The 19,681-nt window shown below is 33.7% G+C and overlaps 2 protein-coding genes across 4 annotated transcripts; one reads left to right on the forward strand and one right to left on the reverse strand.

The window, feature by feature from the left end:
- The first annotated feature begins 512 nt into the window (after positions 1-512).
- On the forward strand, positions 513-15,876 carry Not3 (CCR4-associated factor Not3). Of its 3 annotated transcripts, none has more exons than XM_088191685.1 (11): positions 513-844; positions 5,480-5,712; positions 5,777-5,932; positions 6,005-6,184; positions 6,533-6,764; positions 6,832-6,935; positions 7,821-8,091; positions 14,236-14,315; positions 14,389-14,853; positions 14,923-15,132; positions 15,199-15,876. In XM_088191685.1, the coding sequence occupies exons 1-11, from the start codon at positions 820-822 to the stop codon at positions 15,295-15,297; spliced, it is 2,055 nt and encodes a 684-aa protein (XP_088047811.1). In that variant the 5' UTR covers positions 513-819; the 3' UTR covers positions 15,298-15,876. The 3 variants fall into 3 exon arrangements, with proteins under 3 accessions (XP_088047811.1, XP_088047812.1, XP_088047813.1); XM_088191686.1 differs by having other exon boundaries at positions 6,566-6,764; XM_088191687.1 differs by lacking the exons at positions 513-844; positions 5,480-5,712; positions 5,777-5,932; ... (2 more) ...; positions 6,832-6,935; positions 7,821-8,091 and adding an exon at positions 9,700-10,373.
- On the reverse strand, positions 15,871-19,005 carry pths (probable ATP-dependent RNA helicase DDX47). Its single transcript, XM_088191688.1, has 8 exons — positions 18,891-19,005; positions 18,547-18,805; positions 18,307-18,473; positions 17,998-18,234; positions 17,700-17,923; positions 17,494-17,626; positions 17,306-17,434; positions 15,871-16,075 (listed from the first exon to the last, which is right to left on the reverse strand). Exons 1-8 carry the CDS (start codon positions 18,966-18,968, stop codon positions 15,926-15,928), a joined length of 1,377 nt encoding a protein of 458 aa, XP_088047814.1. The 5' UTR covers positions 18,969-19,005; the 3' UTR covers positions 15,871-15,925.
- Positions 19,006-19,681: the final 676 nt, after the last annotated feature.

Below are 19,681 nucleotides of genomic sequence, written 5' to 3' on the forward strand. Positions count from 1 at the left end.
TGGCATCGTGTAAATCAATCTTCAGCCTTTATTAGGGACGTAATCATGCATCTCGGTCCACAGTTTAAAATTGCCGAGCATAAAGGTACGTTTCCGATATCCTCGGCATGTGCTGGACAGCACGTGCTACGCAGCAGTAGATGCCGCGATAGCAGACAACGCTACTTAGCAGTATGAATTTGTATGAGATCGCTTCCGTCACGCGACTGCAAGTGATGCACGTCAATTGCAGTCAGAAACGTACCTGAAACATCACCATTAAACAATTTAAAAAACGCTTTATTGTGGATACGCTACTGAGAGCTAATAATTAAAAAATAAAAATCAGCATTTATTTTCATAATACATAATTTGCAATTTCTGAATAAATAATTTTGTTTTTTTTTGTTAATTATACAATCATCTCCGTCTATTATATATTTAAATTTCATTGCATGTTTTTTATTTTAAAAAAGTGGCTAGATTCTAGTTGACGCTAAGCGCACGTAGTATTTGAAGTAGCGCGTCGCGGCGTCGTACAATGGCCGCCGTCGGACGTTGCGGAGCGTCACGTTGAAAATAAAAAAAAAACATCGCACACACAGTTGCTCGTCGGCGTTTCGGCGTTTCGGCGGCGCTTCGATAGGCGGCGACGGGCGAAAAGTGCTAGCGTCGCCGTAAACAAAGGTCGCGTGTGTTGTGCACTGCGAGCGGTCGCAGTGCGCATGCGCGCTGCTACGGCGCGAGCGGCGGGCGGCGGCGGCCGCCATCTTGGCGCGTGCGGCGCCTCCGGCCCAAGGCCCACGGCCCAAAGCGGCCACGGGGCCCTCCGGCCTGGCCATGGCCGCGACCAGAAAGTTGCAGGGTGAGCATGGGAACGCCCCCGCCGGCCGCCCGGCTTCCCTTCGTCCGGCTCCTCGTTTCGAAGGAGACGCGGGACGGAGCCCCCCTGACACCCCTTCCCCTCTCCGCCCTGCCTATCCACTAACCCGACCGAAACGCCGCCGCTGTCTAAGACGTCGGCTTTCGACCGTTTGACGGCGATCGGGTCGTCGACCCTCGAATGCCCCCTTTCGAAGGCAGCTCTTCTCGCGGAGCTGCTCTGACTGCCCCCCGCGCCATCTTTGCTCCGCACTTCTGAACTTTAAGTCAGCTTTCGTCTTAATCTTAACCTTACCGACTGATACGCGTTAACCCCAAAATCAGTTACAATCTGACATGTTTCAAATGTTATTTATTACTCAACTGCTATCGACCAATATTACTCATGTAAACGTTACTGTCCTGTGAGCTATTTACTGTTATTTTTAATACACATACATATCTTTCGAAATTATTTTTTTTCCATATATAAATACATATAAAATGTTAAGAGATGTGTTCTATGATAAAAAAATATTTTAGAAAAGTTAATAATTTATTAAAAAAATATAAAATATAGAACAAAGAATCGTCTTCATGTTTAATAATATGAAGAATTAAGAAAATTCCATTTAAAAAATAGTCGACAAAGATGCAGGAACAAAGCAAAAATAACCATTCAAAGTTTGTAGCTTTGCCTTCAGTTTCAATTATAATTTTAGTTACGAAACTAAACGTTTACAGTAATATAATCTTATTTTATTGATTTGGCTTATAATTTGATGAACGGGCAATTGGGATCAGCAGAAATACATATTCAAATAGACATCTTTACCAATGGTTGTTATTATACCTATTGCAGCCATATCCACCTTTTTTCCCCTTTTCACTGCGGATGGCTTCTATAGTTGTCATAAAGAAAATCAAAGGTTTGTGTCACCTAAAGATGCCGTAAACCTTTGGATTCAATTATAATTTAAAGTAAATCACTTGAATTTATTGAACCATAATTTTTTTTTAAATACGGCATGACTAAAATTTGTTTTGTCATTGACCAAATTGACGAATACACAATAATATCACATTTTGTATACAAAGTAATACATAATAATATCACATATTTTACACAAACAACAACAATTTTCCAAGTAACCATTCAAAATACTATTTATTTGAATTAAATTAAATTAAAACCATTTTGACCTAACTTTGTGAGGTTACTGTAATGCGTCACGATAAAACAAAAAATATTACATAGTATTATTTTAATACACAAAAAAAATATATTAAAAATAGTATGTAAATAGAAACAATAAAAATAAATTAAATAATACGAACAAGACCAGCTCCTCGTAGCTGTCATTATAAAGGTCAATTACAATGCCAGAGTATTTCGGAGACAGATAGGCGGGTCAGCTATTGCGGACATCCTAGCCCTAACGGGTAACAAAAGAGGATGTGATTGTGATTCTCGGAAGCGTTCTGGAGCCTCAAACTTGAATTTTTCGAGAATAGTTTGATTTCGGCAGTACCCTTCAATAGTTAGAAGAAACGGTTAGCGACTTACAACTTTCTGCGAGAACTCAGCGAATTTTATTCCAACAAGGAATGGATAGTAACCAAGGATAATGGATACACTAGTATGTACATATAATATTTAATATTGCATATACATTATCAAAAAATATGCAAAATAATTAATAAATAATAAACCAGTGATATTTACAACTTTAATTCATCAAATATCACAATTTAAATTTATGACATTCACAAATATTTAAAATAAATAAAGAAATCAATGGATTTTATCCAACACTTTTTAAAATTTATTTATATGCAAAACCAATAGAGTGTCTTCTCGTCACCTGCATTAGTACAACTAAAGCCAATTATTTCGCTCTCTGCTGATAATGATAATAATAATCGATCTTTCATTGCGATCTCTGACCAAATACTTTTTGACGTGTAGTCGGTTTCTTGACTTCTTTCCGTAACTCATTAATGTTATTCAGAGGATCCTCGATCTTGAATTTTTTTATTGATAAGTTGATGCAACGATCTCAAATAATATTGGTTGAACTAAGTATCTAATATTTTTGGTAAGACACTTAGTAATAATTTTCTAAGATAAATCTTCTAAATTAGCAGGTGCTCATGTGCATTATTTAATTTTGCTGAGATTTGTACTTCAGGGACTAAGCTGTGTTTAAGCATTTTATCTTTCGAGAGAAAACTGATTTTAAGGATAGCGCAGATAGATTATATTTGTTGGACGTAATACAAATAGGGTTTCTGAACGCTTTGTATCAGGGACCAATACTGTAAAATCCAATATAAAACAAGTAGGAAAAGCATCTTGGACGAGACCAGCTGAATATACGGGTGTTTTTTAAGGGTCTTTGTGGACCAAGGGTGGGGAATTTTTTTTCTAATGTGAAAGTTGGAATTCTCTTTTTGTTATGGCATGTGAGGTTAGCTGCTATTGATTATGTTGCTATTCGCAACTGCTTTTCCATGTGTTTTCCGTTTGTGGATTGATTTTTAACTCACCCATAATGTAGATCCAAAAAACTCCTGTTGGCTAAAATCATTCTCCTGTCAATCTTGGTACTGATATTATTATTAATTGCAAATATATAATATTCCCCCATACTAAAAAACTATTACAAATTATGATTTATGATATATAAAAAAATATACACACACTAGAGCCCTTAATAACATGGTAAATTGGAGACGTGTAGTTCGGGGACTGTTAGATACTCATACATTATTTTTCAATACGTACATACGAATCAGGCGTGTGTAGTTATATATCCTCCCGTTGACTCCCTCACACATAAAGTAACTGGCGCCCTAATGGCTTTCCCCTAATTTACCGTGTTATTGGGGGGTCTACTGTATTTCTATCAAACTTAAATAAAGATAGTAATTCTATCAAACTTAAATAAAGATAGATGAAATTGATATGAGAATTATGGAATATATAAGATATCTGAAAATGCTTCATTCAGTAGACTGTTTGATTTCACAAAGATGGTTTGAAACTAACTAAAATGAAAGCTGTGTTCAGTGCATACAACTGGCGTAAAAATAGTTTTACAAGGACATAAATATTGCCTTTATTAATTCACCAATGAATGGTATTTCTTAAAACAGGTATCTCTGTGGAGGGGAACAACACAGGATGCATAGATTATCAGGTTTCGCTGTTTTTTCTGTCCTCTTTATAAAAAAAATTAAAATATTTTTGTAGTAATAATTTAATTTTGTCGCACGGAATATTCCGGAACCCGATGTCAATTCATGGACTTAAAAAACTTGAAAATTTCAGGACCTGCAGATTAAGTTAAACAGCAGGCATGCGAGAGCATCGCATTATCTCAGTCCATTGAAAGTAATAGTTCTCTTTGTATGCGGATCCAGAATTACACTACTTTAGTGTTTATGTGTATTGGATAAGTTTTATTTGTAATTAATGTCAGCGCCAATATTACTTACATAACTTACCAAGCGTTTTACAACTTTATTTGGCTTGTTATCCACTTTGGTTGAACTCCACAGTATATCTCAAAAATTTGTAAATACTTTCCATAACGAGAAGTCATTTGATTGATATGGTTCGGTGATTATTGCGCACAGCGAAAATTTCAAACAGTAAAAACTTTGATCGTAGATAATAAATATACATTTATATGTATGTATATTTAGGAGTATGTTAAAATATATAATAAAAAAATGTATTTATAACAGATGTTAAAATAATTTTAATTTAAAAATATTTTGTAATTACTTGAAAATATGGAAAATATTAAGCAGTTGGAATTAAAAGTAAAATATATTTGCCAATCAAACAATCACATATGTTCAGAATTTTCACAGTATACATGGCAGTATTATTCAGGTGTTATGTAACCCATGGCAATTGATATATACCAGGGTTTCAAACCGAAAGCTGGAAAATACTGTTATTTTTGTTAGAATGAAAACTGGAACTAAACCAAAAAAATATTGGTTTATTTCGTTTTTGTACATATTCAAACACGTGCATCAACTAAAGTGGATAATATTATATTATTGTATCAATTCTGTAGTATGTCTATTACAAAAGAAGGAAAATATATATTTTTTTAATACAAATAAAAACAGTTAAAAATGGAGCTGAACCGAAAACCGAAAAAAAAAACATTATTATTTCCGGAATGAAAACTGGAACTGAACTGATATACATTATTTAACTAATTAATACGATGAGTACCATTACCGAACGTCATCAAAAGTTGTATTGCTGTTGTTCGCCAAAGCGCATTCTCTTAGAGCAATTAAAACCATAATTGGCAAAATGCAAGAAGTCATCCTGCATCCCCCACATAGCCTTGACCTTGCTCCTAGCGATTTCGGTTTGTTCGTTCAAATTTTAAAACAATTTTTCTACAAAAAAAATTTCTTTACAAGTAATAATATTTGTTTCATTTCTTAATCTTAATTTGAAATTTGCTTCGTAATATTATTGTTATCAAATTATATAAAAAAATATTAGTACCGTTCTCTTATTGTAACATGCGTTCTTGTTTATGCAAAGTTGAAATGTATAGTTTGATATGTAGAAAAATGTTATTAAAACGTTTTTGTCTCGCAGGCGAAATCGACAGATGCCTGAAGAAAGTTACGGAAGGTGTTGAGACGTTTGAAGACATTTGGCAGAAAGTATACAACGCCACGAACAACAACCAGAAGGAGAAGTATGAAGCGGATCTCAAGAAAGAAATTAAAAAATTACAAAGGCTACGTGACCAAATCAAAACTTGGATTGCGTCAGGCGAGATCAAAGACAAGAGCACCCTTTACGACTATAGAAAACTTATCGAAACGGTATGCGTTCACTCTCGATCGATGACTTTTCCACAAAACTATGATCATATGTTTCAACTTGCAGCAAATGGAAAGGTTCAAAGTCGTCGAGAGGGAGACCAAGACCAAGGCGTATTCCAAAGAGGGGCTCGGCGCCGCTCAAAAGTTAGATCCCGCGCAGAAGGAGAGAGAGGAAATTTCGAATTGGCTCATTTCCTCGATAGAATCGTTAAACATTCAAGTTGGCATTGATTTTTTTTTGACGGATTGTTTTTGCTATGCCTTTATGTTGATGTTAACTATGGTTTTTCAGTTGGATCAGTTTGAATCGGAAATGGAATCTTTACTAGTGAGTAAAAAGAAAAAACTCGACAGGGAGAAGCAAGATCGAATGGAAGAACTAAAGAATAAACTCGAAAAGCATAGATTTCATATTAGGAAACTAGAGACGCTTCTTAGGATGCTCGATAACGAATCGGTCGAAGTCGACAAAGTGAGTAGAGCGGAAATGTGGGATCAAAAGTAAAAACGTCTATTTTTTTCATATTTTATTATCACTTGATAATTTAAAATTGATCGATATAAAAAAATATAATAATAGAAACACACATGCTCTTTTGAACCTGTATTAATTTTTTTAATAGGCAAATATCAACATCTATTGCTTTTGTTAAAATAGTACACCAACTTTTAACTGTGTTTAAAAAGATTCATATAAACCGGGTTTTAATTTGATTCCTATTTGCCTGTAGATCTTTACTAAAAATGAGTAAAATAAGACTTGATGGAAATAGGTGTTTTTGCTTTTACGCCCCTTGATTTAATTCATTAATATTTGTAGTTAAATAAAAAATTGACTTGCTTTTATTCAAAGATAAGAAGAATAAAGGACGACGTAGAGTATTATGTAGATTCTTCTCAAGATCCCGATTTCAACGAGAATGAATACATTTATGACGACATCATCGGTTTAGAGGAGACAGAAATGTCCGGTGTTGGTAATCCATCATCAGCGACGACCGACAGCAATAATAGTAACGACACAAGAGGCTCTCCGACGAGTCTTACTTCCGGTATTTAATTTTTCACTTAGTTTTCTCTATTATCTTTTTTTCTTTTAATGCTACAGTATCGTTTTAGGTACGAGTCCAATAGCGTCACCCTCGCTGGGTATTCACAATCATTCGACAGATTCAATGGAAAACTTGGAGAAAAAGAAAAAGATTGACGAATTGATTGCAAAGGTATTATTTATTGTACTTTATATGTTTTATACATAAATTATCAGTAATATTATCTGAAAGAATTATTTAAAAAATATATATAAAAGGTTTTAAAAAAATTATCCATACTATTTCATTGCAATTAAATTACAAAAATAATAAAAATACGCTCAGCACTTAATTTATTTTTTGCGAAGTGATACTTAGCTTTTTGTAAAGTTTTGAAAAATAAATTTACAAGAAGTAATATGAAAAAATCTTGCAGACTAAATGCTGATGTTTTCTCCCACTTTTGATTAACTAAACTCTCGAATATTTTTCAGCACATTAGAAACTTTTATCAATAAGTTTTTGCTGCGATTCCCTCTTAGATATTCAATAAGGTTTCACGAGGTTCTAAAAATAATCTACTATACTTTAAAATGCTGTAAAAAAATCTAGTAATTTTTTAACCAATGAAAATAATATTCTCCACTCTCATCACCATTATTTATTTCATTAAAATTATAAAAAAGAATAGTTTGAACATAGTTTGATGCTGCGAAAAAGATTTGGTGTGCATCATTTAGTATTCCCTTAATGACAACAATCTTTTATAATCAGCAAAATAGACTAGTGGTGTAGTTGGTGACTAATAATGTCTGAAAGACGTGGATTTGAATCCCATATAAAATATATTTTTACATTTTTATCATATCTGAGAGATCTGAATTAGTGATTATTATAATATATAATTATAATCCGATCCATCATCGCAGATTAGGTTTTCATAGACTTTCCTAATCTCATATATGAATATTGTGATGAATAATTAAAATTAAATTGAGCTAGGTTGTGCATTGTAAAATATAAAATATTGAAGCATTAGCAGTTCACTCGATTAATATATTTGAAACTTGTTTGCAGCCCCTGGCGAAACCGATGGCAGTGCGAGCCGTCGGCAACAGCAATAATACGAGCAGCGCGAGTTCCGTAAGCAACTCCACGTCGAACAGCAGTTCGATATTGAACAATTCGGTGCCGTTGATGAACAATGTGACGTGTGCCGTGCCCGCGAATCAGACTACGCCCACAGCGAACAAACCCACCCTGGTTTCATCGACGCCTAGCAAATTACAACAAAATAGTTTACCGGTTAACGTGAGTCCGGCCGGATCTCTCCACCCCTTCAACTCTGGTGAGCATTTCGCTTCGTTTTCGTTTCACACTGCTATTATACCGTGCCGAAATACAATTAATTGTTTGTTTTCATATTCAAAACATCGTTGTTTGTGAATTTGCTTGTTTTATAACACTATAACTTGTTGCTTAACACGTACAAGCATTCATATACACGCGTCAAAAAGATTCACTTATATTTATGACCTAAATTCGATTTGTAAGATAGTTTTATACGCTACCTTCCGAGAAATGAAATACAAATTGCAAAAATTTGCTTTATTTGAAAAAGTGTTTATGTTCATACTTTGAGAAAATTTTTGTATTTGCTATACATCTTTGAAGACAGAATTTAAAACTGAATATTAAAAGATATGTTTTACGAAAATTATACGACTCAATAATGATCGGAGCACAATTTAAAAAATATCTTAGATCTTAATCAGATTAGGCCTATCCATGTTAAAAATTACATTCTTTAGTGATAAATATTTGCAAGCAATGTGCTCGAAAATTTAGTATTTAATATCATCCTTAATTCACTATCAACCTATAGGTAATAATTATTTTTATTAATACGTTACTGACGGAATTCACGGCTATTGACTATCGTTTAAATGCGAATGAATTTCGCAATTTGCACAAATTCAACTGTTTTACAATTTGTATTCATCAAAACATAGCATTTTTATTGACTTTTGAAACACCTCACAACTATTTAAAATAAAAGGTTGTTAAAAAACTTACTTACAAATAAATTTAGACACAAAGCCAATAAACTGGCTTCTCGTCATCTGCATTATTCCAACCTAAATTATTTGGCTTCCCGCTGGTAATGTGTTGAGATGTTTTGTTTTTATTCGTCAATGGTTTAAATCGATCTTCCATTTCTATTTCTGACCAAATATTTTTTTTGTTATAAAAATCAATAGATGAAACGAATTTTGACATAAAGCCAAAATATTGGCTCTCCCTCTGCATGCGTAGTCCAACCAAAGCCATTTATTTGGCTTTCCGTCAGTAATATTTTAACAGTATTATTTAATTTATTTATTTAATCCCTTCCCGAAAATAATCATAGCATTATTTTGTTAATAATTAAATTTGTACAAATATTTTTATGCTGCATAGGAAAAGGGTGGGTCCGTGCAAGAAGTTTTTGAGTCATTTTTAAAAAGTGGTTAAAGTACTGACCAATTTTTGAATTTAAATTAATGATTCAATAAATATACTGCCCATATTTTGATAAAACTAAAAGTAATTGTTAATAATTTTTGAGACATGTTTTTCAATTAACATTGCAATTTTAATTTTTTTAAAGTTAGTAGATAATAAGTTTAATTTTAATTTATTTTTTTTCAATTAAAAATATTTATTATTAACCCTTTCATCGCAACTGATATTTTTGATTCAATAAATGTAAGTGATTTACAGCCTTAAATTATAATAAATAACCATATTATAAGGTTTAAAGGTTTATGGCTCCTTTAGGTGCCCAATGAGTACTGTCAATATTCTTGATGACTTCTATAGAAGCCATCTGCGGTGAAAGGGTTAATATTAATAGGCTATTTGCTCTACATTTCTGCATATAATTATGCATGCAAGTAAATAAATCATAGTAAATGGACAAGTTTGATATTGATTCTAAATGACATTAATATTCTGGATATTAAAACAAATAATGATCCTTGAATAGTCATAAAAGTTAGCATTAACAACAAACTGGTATAAAATCAGTCATAAAAGTAAAATAAATAAGTAAATTATACCATTGCAAAGTCTGATCTTCTCAGATCGAATTCTTGAAATTAAAACATTTTATATTTACATATATTTTTAAAGAATCGTTTGTACCGACGTGTATATGAATGCGTGTAAAGTTTGGAGAATGTTACGTTGCTTATCGCTTACGGCAACATTGTTCTCGCCTTGTCCAATCGTTACTAAAAAACTATTCATTTCATCTGTACATACGTGCAATTAAATTCTGATCGTTGGCGAAAACAAGCACACGTTAACTTCCTCGTTTTTCTTTTTTCTCTGTTTTAACCCTGTAAAAATACATGTGTGTATGTGTGTGTTCGTGTGAAAAATCAGGCATAAATAACCATATGGTCGGCGGAGGTTCGAGTATAAATGCGACCGTCATGCACTCGGTGCCGCTCGCCACGGCACAGACACCGCTGTCTTCCAATTTCGCAAGCGTCGCAGCCGTCAGCAGTCTGGTGCCGCCAATTATGCCCGTGGTCGTTAATTTAATCCCTAACGGCGCTGTGATCAAGCAGCTCGGTGTCGCGAGTGAGTCTACGTGTTACCTACCGTGCAAGTGCATGCCCTTGTCTTGAAACGGACAATCACATATATTATACATAGATATACGTAATCGACCATTCTCAAATTGCATGACGGATTATTGTGTTGTACTTTGGGGTGATTTTTGTTAATAAATGGATAGTATAGTGTAGTTTTGTAGATCGAAAAGCATATTACTCATTTGGCACTGTAAGATGAGAGAAACCAGACCGAATACTAATGTAGAAAATGCAAAATAATAATCACCCAATAACGCAATAATAATAAAGGCAGGTGAATTTTGCACATTTAACTATTCATCAAAACAACACATTGTTTTTATTGGTATATGGTCAATGGAATAAATACAATACATTTTTAAATAAATTTTGACATAAAGCCAAAAAATTGGCTTTCCGTTGTTTGCGTTATTCCAAATAAAGCCAATTATTTTGCTTACCTTCAGTATTGTGTTACTATATGTTGGAAAAAATAAGATAAAAATTAATTAGGATGCTTATATGCAGTATTCGTTTAACAAGTTATTATTTGTGCATATATTTAATAAAATTACGCATCACCTTCAAAATTATCATATTTCATATGAAACTAAAAACATATTATAGTTTAATTAAATTTATAATTTTTTTTTTATTATTTAAAGGTTTTTTGAAGTATTCCACAGAAAAATATATATTTAAAAAATTTAAAAATTAATGAAAAATAAATAAATGGATTAGATAACATTTTTATACTCATAAGTAAAAATACTTTGAAATTCATTAGTAAGTTCAGCAACTATTTTTAAAGAAAGAAACTTTAAAAGTCAACTTGCATTACTATTAATACTTTTTTATTTACATTTTGTTGCACCCAATTGTAATCAATTTATTGACACTTTTTGCTGTTCCCGGGCCAGTCCAACGATTTAATTCTGCATTTTTCCTTATAATCTGAAATCTTTTATTAAATAATAAATTTAATTTTAATTTTTAATCTCATTTAGAATTGATTTAAAAAAATATAACTGACTATTTTCGCATAAAGACGACCACGTGCATCATCATCCATGATGATTCAGTAAAATTTGAGCCCAGGTGCTCATTAAAAAAAATCAAGATGATTTTATAATCTGCCGTATTTACCGTTCTGTTGAAAAGAAATGTTAAAGTGTACTTTCCACTCTGAAATATGAAAAGCATCTGCAGTTCATTTGGCTTTCTGGATTTCGCATAATGGCTGGATACAATTATCACGGTATTTTTCACTACCACTGACGACGATCGTAAGCATTGAACTCACTGGTAATATCTACTGCTGTTTTACGCCGATCGTGTAAGCAGATTATACGTATTAACCGATCTTAACCAGATGAGGTAATTTTTCTATGCTCGCTACCCTCAACTCGATTTGTTGAACTTGTTTCGATTTTTTTTTAGTCTTCGAACTGTTGATTAGTTACAACCATCAGACTGCGAAATTTGTCGAAAACCCCATTGCCGATTGCTTTTTGATTTTCACTTAATTGCGAGTCATTCGACATTTTAAGTATTAAAAATATTTTCTCCGCGAACGCTGTCAGACAACTGACTAGGTAACTACTAGAAAACAATGGAGACTTACCACTAAATGAACACAAAAAAAAACGAGAAATATCTTATTTTTTTTACGATTTCAAAAAGTGATTCGTTTTTTTGCACGCTACTGTATAGTGTCCCTACAATGGAGTATTATGGGAAAATGTTTTATTTTAGCTGACATTGAATACATAATTATAGTCTTTCCAAGCTTTGTTTAACTTACTGCCACTTTCAACTATTTCATATCTCAAATTTTCTTTAGCATATTCTTCGCAATATTGTCTTTTAGATTACGTTGCCAAGTTACTATAGATTGAATTCTCGTTTTGATATCGCTATAAGTTTATACTATTTTATCTCAAGAGTCTGTGCATAAAAACAATTACACGCAGAATTCATTTGATTGCTGAGAAAAGGGCTTAATTAGAACAAATAAATTAAACAGCATGTAATGATTACACAATGTTTTTGTGCACTAAAAAATAAATAGATTAGGTTGTTAGAATTAAAAAAAATTCTATTTTTTCTAAAAAAACAGTAATTTTAAATCTAAGTTATTAAAATAAAAATGAATAAAGAAAAAACAGTGTAGGGATAAAATATTTCGTTAACGATGACTTTTTAATGCCTAGAAATTTTGCATAAAATGATCAAAATATATTTTGTGTAGTTTATTTTTATTTGAACTCGCTTTCGATTAAAGTTATATTATAAATATTTTTAGTTAACCCTTTAACTGTGGATGACACCTATAGAAGTCATCAAGAAAATCGCCAGTATGCATTGTGGGGACCTTTGAGCCTTGTAATGTTTTTTTTGTATAATTTAAGCTTGAAAAACACTTCAATTTATTGAAATAATATTTAAATAATTTATTATTACTCACTAAAACACAGTCTAACCGTTGTATACTTTCATTGATAATAAATTGTTTTCAATTATTAATAATTAAGATAACGCATGAGTAAAGACATAATGTATTATTTATGCAATTTCTTATCACAGTTACGCTGTCAAGTGCCATATTATCATATCTTTCCTATGGCGTTTAACGGTCTGTTAGTAACTTATCGGATTACAGAAAAATAAGTGTTGCTTTTAAATCTAGTAAATGTATTTCTATTCTCAATATTAGTGTTTCCCTGGGCTAGATTTTGCTCTACATTCCAGTATAATTTAGCTCAAATTTAGATCCCGAGAAATATAATTCAAATGTGAATAAGAAAATGTAATATATAAAGACAACATGGTTCTAAAAACTTGAACAAATATTTTTTATGTATCCCAAGGTATAACATGTGTATTCAAATAAGTTCATTGTACTGAGTTGGCATTTGGAAATGGTCGATTGATTACGTTTAATTTTAGTTGTTTTTGGTTTGTTATTTAGTGCATACTTTTATTTTTATTGTATATTGTTATAATTTTGATGATGCGACATGATGGCGTATTTCGTGTCCGTCCGTAGCTGGTACGTGTTCTTGAATGGATTTTGCATAGGCGGCGGCGCGCGCTTGTTTTTGATTTCGTTCTAATTTGGTATTGTGAAAAGGGGCATTTTGGCCGACTGCCAATACAGTTCAGTCAACATACTAGGTTGGACTCAGTCCAGATTTATCGTTTGACAAAGCAACTGTCATCGTGCAACAGCCCTCTCTTCGGCCGGTCGTATTATTGTTTAGCGTTCGCAATTGACTGAATTTTACTTTTGTCGGTGTCGTTGTGAGTAGATCGTCGTGCTTACCTATAGGTTAAGTTCGATTGCCGAATGTCAGATGACTTTTTGTCGTGTCATTCTTATTTTTGTGTAGTTCTTGTTTTTAGTTGTATTAAGTGGGACGCACAGTACTACGATATATGTATGTATGTATGTTGTGTTTTGTGTATTTTCTTTTTCAGTGTTGCCATATCGGTCGTAATAAGATTAAAGCATGTTGTGTATGACTATATATTATTGTATGTATTTATACGTTCGTATGTAAAGACACGTCGTCGATAGTACGTTATTTTTACGTGTAAAATGGCTCTGATATGTCAGACTTTTAAAAGTAAACTTGTCATTAGGAAAGCAAATTATTCGCTCATAAGTGTAACAATACTATTTCAATTAAATCATTGATGAGTGTTATTTTTATAAATCTCGTCGAGTGCTTTTATAACAACTGCAATGGGAAAGCATCGAAGGAAAAAAAGTGCGTTTATCACAATCGAATCCGACTCGTACAAAAAAGTGTTTCTACGCAACGGATGTGCGAATTTTTCATTAAAAGTTAAATTTTTTCCTATAGATGTGGTGGAAAATGGACCGATGTCTCATCACTTGCCAAACTCACAACCTCTCAGTTTTCCTTCAATAGTGCAGAACGTGGTCAGTGAAATGTTTCTCAATCGTTATATAACTGTAATTTCTTAAATTTAACCTAAAAAACACAACGTAATAGGGACAATCTATGAACATGGGGCCCGGCGTCGAGGAACTGCCGACGAGCATCGGCTCGACGACGCCCCCTCGCAACATCTCGCCCGTCAACATGGTGCAGCAGCAGCATCGTCAGCAGTCCAGGCTCAACGGCCCGCTCGTCTCGCCAACGACCCTTCCGCCCTCCAAGTCGCCGCCGTCGACGCACATGCCCGCATTGCATTCCCTCAAGAGCATCGCCGCTGAGGCGGTCGAGAGAGCTGGCCTCGAAAGGACGTCCCACAACAGCGAGACGCTGGCGACGGCGAAAGTGCCCGCCCTGCTGGGCGTCGCCCCCCTAGGACCTGAACCTTTACACAAGGATCACCAGATGCAATTCCAGATGACGGAGGCCGCGTTCTTCCACTTGCCGCATCCGTCCGACGCGGAACGCGCGAGAAATTACTTACCTAGGAATATGTGCCCTATGCCGAAATATTATAATCAGGTAAGCGCGATTCGTTATTTTTGCAATTACATTATTTAGCTTGATTATATTATTTTTTTTCGTCTACAGGTATTACTTCCTCACTCTGATACTGTAGATTACTATCAAAGGCTATCAACGGAGACGCTCTTTTTTGTCTTCTATTATATGGAAGGCACGAAAGCACAGTACTTAGCAGCTAAAGCTTTAAAAAAGCAGAGTTGGAGGTTTCATACCAAATACATGATGTGGTTTCAAAGACATGAAGAACCAAAGATTATTAATGAAGAATATGAACAGGTAATTTTGTGATAATATACAAACTTTGCAATTAAATTAAAAAATGTTTTTTATTTTTTAATTCAGGGCACATACATATATTTCGATTACGAGAAATGGGGTCAGAGGAAAAAAGAAGGTTTCACGTTCGAGTACAAATACTTGGAAGACAGAGACCTGAATTGAGCGCGGACGTTCGGATTGTTTTGTTGTTGTACGGGCACGTTTGTTTTTAATTTCCACGTCGATGACTTATTCTACAAGTGATAATGTGAACGGTTATAATTTGTAGTATACGCCGCCGAGCGCGCGCGATGCAAAAACTTTTCGTCCCGAGTGTACATTTTGTTGAGTGTGTATAAAACGGATAGTCGTATTACTATGATCGTTTCCTTCCGTCGATGCGAATGTGGCACGCGAGGCTGCCATGAAAGGGAGTGTGCGTTATTTTGATACTAAAGTGTAATTGATCAGCAGTAACAGTGTTCAATCTCGCGCCGTGGAATAATTACGGTATTATTCCGATTACGAAGCTGTCGGTTGTTTTCACTTTTGTAAAGAAAATAAAAAAAGAAGTATATACATGGAGTTGATATAAACAATAATTTAAATATATTTGTACAGTTAATTCGTGTAGAAATAAATATAAATAACAATTTGAACGAAACGTGTTGTGATTTTTTATCTCGCCTATGAAGTTATTATTATTATATTGATTTCCATTATATGATTTTTTTTATTTAAATAAAAGATGCTGGAAACATTCGAAAATTTTTAATTTTTGTCGTTTATAATTTTTTATCAGTATTGCGCTCTATTTCTTCTTGCCTTTCATTCCACCCTTCATTCCGCCTTTCAAACGTTTCCTGAATCCGCTTGCTTCTTCGGTGTCATCGTCTGAGGCGGCGACGTCGTTCTTTCTTCTCTTATTGCCGCCCTTCTTATCGGAGAGTTCTTTTAATTCCTGAAAACAAGATTTACGGTTAAGAAAAAGAAGAAATGTAGCTGATGAATTTTCCAAACATTAACAGCTTGTGATTTTTTGCGCATATACAATTTTTAACAATGTTTCGCTAAAATATTTACTATTTACATCGGATATAAATTATTACTCTTTTTTACTATAATATCCGTATAAATAAAAATTTTCTCTAATAATCTATATTTTATAAGAACTTGTACTTTGTTAAAAAGTATTTCTTAAAACAGGTATATTTGTGGTGTGGAACGACACAGGACACATATATTGGGTTTTATTGTTATTTTGGTGAGCGGTCAATTTATGGTGGCGTAATTGGTAGGCAGTTTATTAATTTTAAATATTTCGTCGCATGAAAGCTGTTGTTTAGGATCAATAGGGACGTTATTTGGGAAGGGCAGGTGGGGGCATTTGTTCCCCCTTGAATTTGGCCAGAAAAATGCATGTAATTTAACTAAATACTATAAATCTTAACGAAATAGAAGTATTAAAAAAGTTGAAATGACGTCCCTGATTCTAAAACTAGATTCTCGAGTTATTCCTCAAAGAAAATCTAAAAAAAGTCTTGAATCTGTCCTGAAAATATTTTTTGAATGTATTATCATATCGAAATACATTTTCACTGGTAGATGTATACTTTTAACAGTGAAAATATAATTTATCTGGAGGTGCTAGTAAATAGTATCACAGCGAAATCTCTTTGTAACGAATACCGAAATTCCCAGTATAATGAATCTTCAATTTGAACACTGGTGTTCCGCGATTCCAAAATTGGTGTTCTGCGGAGCCTAAATAGATATTTCACAAAAATTTATAGTAAATTAAAATTTTTTACATATTTTACTTCATAATGAAAGGCGAATGACGGTTAAACTTAATTGAGATTTATGACGTCAAGAGAAGGCGAAGATTTTAGTACCTAGAAGTTGGGTACAGCAAAATAAGCTAAGTGTTCCGCCAAAATTTTCGGATTTGCCAAGTGTTCCGTCGCTGAAAAAGTTTGGGAAACCCTGCATTAGAGTATCCTTAAAAATGGACAAGCAACGTACAATATATCTGCACTGATTTAGAGGTCTTTATTCAAGAATTTGCTGGCAACTTATTGGAAAATACTCACTGCAGATGCCAAGCAATTATCGACAATAGTGGTGACTTAATAATTCAAAGAAAATGTATTATGTTTTGCAATAGGCAGACAGATTTATATATACTTACAATTTTAGTTAATCTTTGAGCTTCCGCTACTCTTTCCTGTAAAACCATAACTTCAGCTTCTTCACTTTTATACAAAGGCAATTGCTTTCCGAGCAATTGTTCGATGCGTTGATATAATTCAACATCATACTGAAATCATTTTATTTATTAATAATAAAATTAAAAAATATTATTGCAGATAATTATACCTGCGTCACAAACGTGATTGATTTTCCAGCTCTTCCCGCTCTAGCCGTTCTTCCGACCCGATGAATATAGTCTTTACTGTGCATTGGTATGTCAAAGTTCAAAACGATATCTACATGCGGAATGTCTAATCCTCTGAACATAAAAATATTGTCAATTATATAAGTTGTAAGGTCAATTACATCAAGATTGATTTGACAGATAAAACCTTGAAGCGACGTCCGTGCATATTAGAATAGATCTGTTCTTGGCCTTGAACTTGTTCAAAGCGGCTAAGCGTTTGTTTTGCGACATCTGTCCGTGCAGCGGAACGGCTGATAAACCTAAGTTTCTCAAAAGTAACGCAGTTCGTAAAGTGTTGCTGCATGTCGAACAGAAGATGATGAACGAGTTTCCGGCCATTTCGTTCAAGATATGAACTAGATACACGTCCTATTATGAACATTATTATTAACTAACATGTATTTTTTAAATTGAATTAAAAGCAATAATCGCTCAATACATACCTTGAATTTTACCGGAATGAAAACATAATACTGTTGGAGCTTTTCGACAGTCTGGTATTTGGTAGACACCTCAATTTTAACAGGATCTTGCAAAGAAGCTCTTTGCAATTTCTGCACTTTCTTCGTCATAGTAGCCGAGAATAGGTAAGTGCGACGCTCTTTAGGAATAACTCTCAAAATCTTATCGACTTCCACCTCGAAATCCATATTGAGAATTCTATCAGCTTCATCCATAACCTAATAATAAAATTGAATTTGTTAAAAAGATTCATTTATACATAAAATATGTATTAAAAAATAAATAATTACCAGAAATTTGATAGATTTTAAATTAAAACCTTTTGTATTTTCCAAATGATCGACTAATCTACCAGGCGTTGCTATAATGATATGAGGCTTTTTGGATAAAACCAGAGCTTGTGCTATCATATCCATGCCGCCAACTATCACAGCGCATTTAACGCCTATACTAGCACCTAAAATTAATAATTAAATTATATACAATTCCATGAAAAACGCAATTATAAAAAACAAATAAAAGAAAATAACCTAGAGCTTCGAATTGTTCAGATATCTGGAATGCTAACTCTCTGGTTGGCGTAAGTATCAACGCAAAATATCTCTGCGGATTCTGCAGCAGAGACTGTAATATGGGTAAGGCGAAAGCTCCGGTCTTTCCGGAACCAGTTTCGGCTAATCCTATGATGTCTTTGCCCTGCAAACCGACGGGTATAGCTTCTCTTTGTATTTTGGAAGGCGTGGCCCATTTTAAACTCTCGCAAGCTTCGCACAACACGTCTATGAGACCCTAAATTCATTAGTTTAAAACTTAGATTATAACATAATTCGATGAAAGTGAGGTTATAAAGACATCGCAAAGTAATAACAAATACCAGCTCTTTCCATGTCGGTTCCTTTATAATAGGAGTCTCTTCCGAGGATTGCTCGTCGATTTCCTCGTTTTCGGACATCGCACATGTGCGTCAATTGACAGTTGACAAACACAGTGCTGCCATAATAAAATTATAACAACCTTATCTTCTTAATGTAAAATTATATTGTCGTGCATATTTATTGCAAATCTTTATTTGAAACACAATAGACGTAAGCTTAATACGTTACAACGGAGTAAACACAATCAATCACTAAGTGTTGAGTAAGTATTGAGATGCTAGACTGAAATCAAAGTCTGTAAATCAGTGACATATATTTTAACAATTATAAACTACTATATATTTATCTATTTATTTTGTAGGGGGGGGGGGGGCATTTATATACATTTATATTTAAGTTTTATTATGTGTAAAACTTGGCGGCACTCTGGTAACACTGGCGTGACATATCTCTTTTCGTGGCGATTCCGGCGGGTTCGAACGCCGGTGCGGGCATCGCACCCCGTTCACTTGTAATATCGTGTAAACTGTACTAATAATTCAATAAACAGTGACTCAATCTGTGTCTAATTGCCATCCACACGTCTAGTAACACTGACGTGAATAGTTTTGGTGAACCTCGACGTGGTGCTTCCTTTACAGTTCACTCGCATATATTAGGGGTAGCAGAAATTTTACCATTATTTTTAAATGGTCTGGTTTGAGTTATTCTGTGTACATATGCGTTGGAAGAAACATCTTTGTGAGATATTTTTTTGTAGAACTATTTGTTGGCGTTATTTTTCGTACAT

Source organism: Plectrocnemia conspersa, unplaced genomic scaffold (genome assembly GCF_051122295.1).
Source record: "Plectrocnemia conspersa isolate PC_06_02 unplaced genomic scaffold, ASM5112229v1 ptg000009l, whole genome shotgun sequence".
NCBI classification, from domain to species: Eukaryota; Metazoa; Arthropoda; class Insecta; order Trichoptera; family Polycentropodidae; genus Plectrocnemia; species Plectrocnemia conspersa.

What these genes read in the sequence shown, in the direction of transcription:
- pths (XM_088191688.1), bottom strand. Translation starts at nt 18,968, where the DNA reads ATGTCCGAAAACGAGGAAATCGACGAGCAATCCTCGGAAGAGACTCCT. An exon ending in TAAAATCTATCAAATTTCTG is followed by an intron (nt 18,235 to 18,306) that starts GTAATTATTTAT and finishes TTTTATTATTAG; the next exon opens with GTTATGGATGAAGCTGATAG. An exon ending in TGCACGGACGTCGCTTCAAG is followed by an intron (nt 17,627 to 17,699) that starts GTTTTATCTGTC and finishes TTTTATGTTCAG; the next exon opens with AGGATTAGACATTCCGCATG.
- Not3 (XM_088191685.1), top strand. Translation starts at nt 820, where the DNA reads ATGGCCGCGACCAGAAAGTTGCAGG. An exon ending in ATAGAAAACTTATCGAAACG is followed by an intron (nt 5,713 to 5,776) that starts GTATGCGTTCAC and finishes TTCAACTTGCAG; the next exon opens with CAAATGGAAAGGTTCAAAGT. An exon ending in TCCGACGAGTCTTACTTCCG is followed by an intron (nt 6,765 to 6,831) that starts GTATTTAATTTT and finishes GTATCGTTTTAG; the next exon opens with GTACGAGTCCAATAGCGTCA.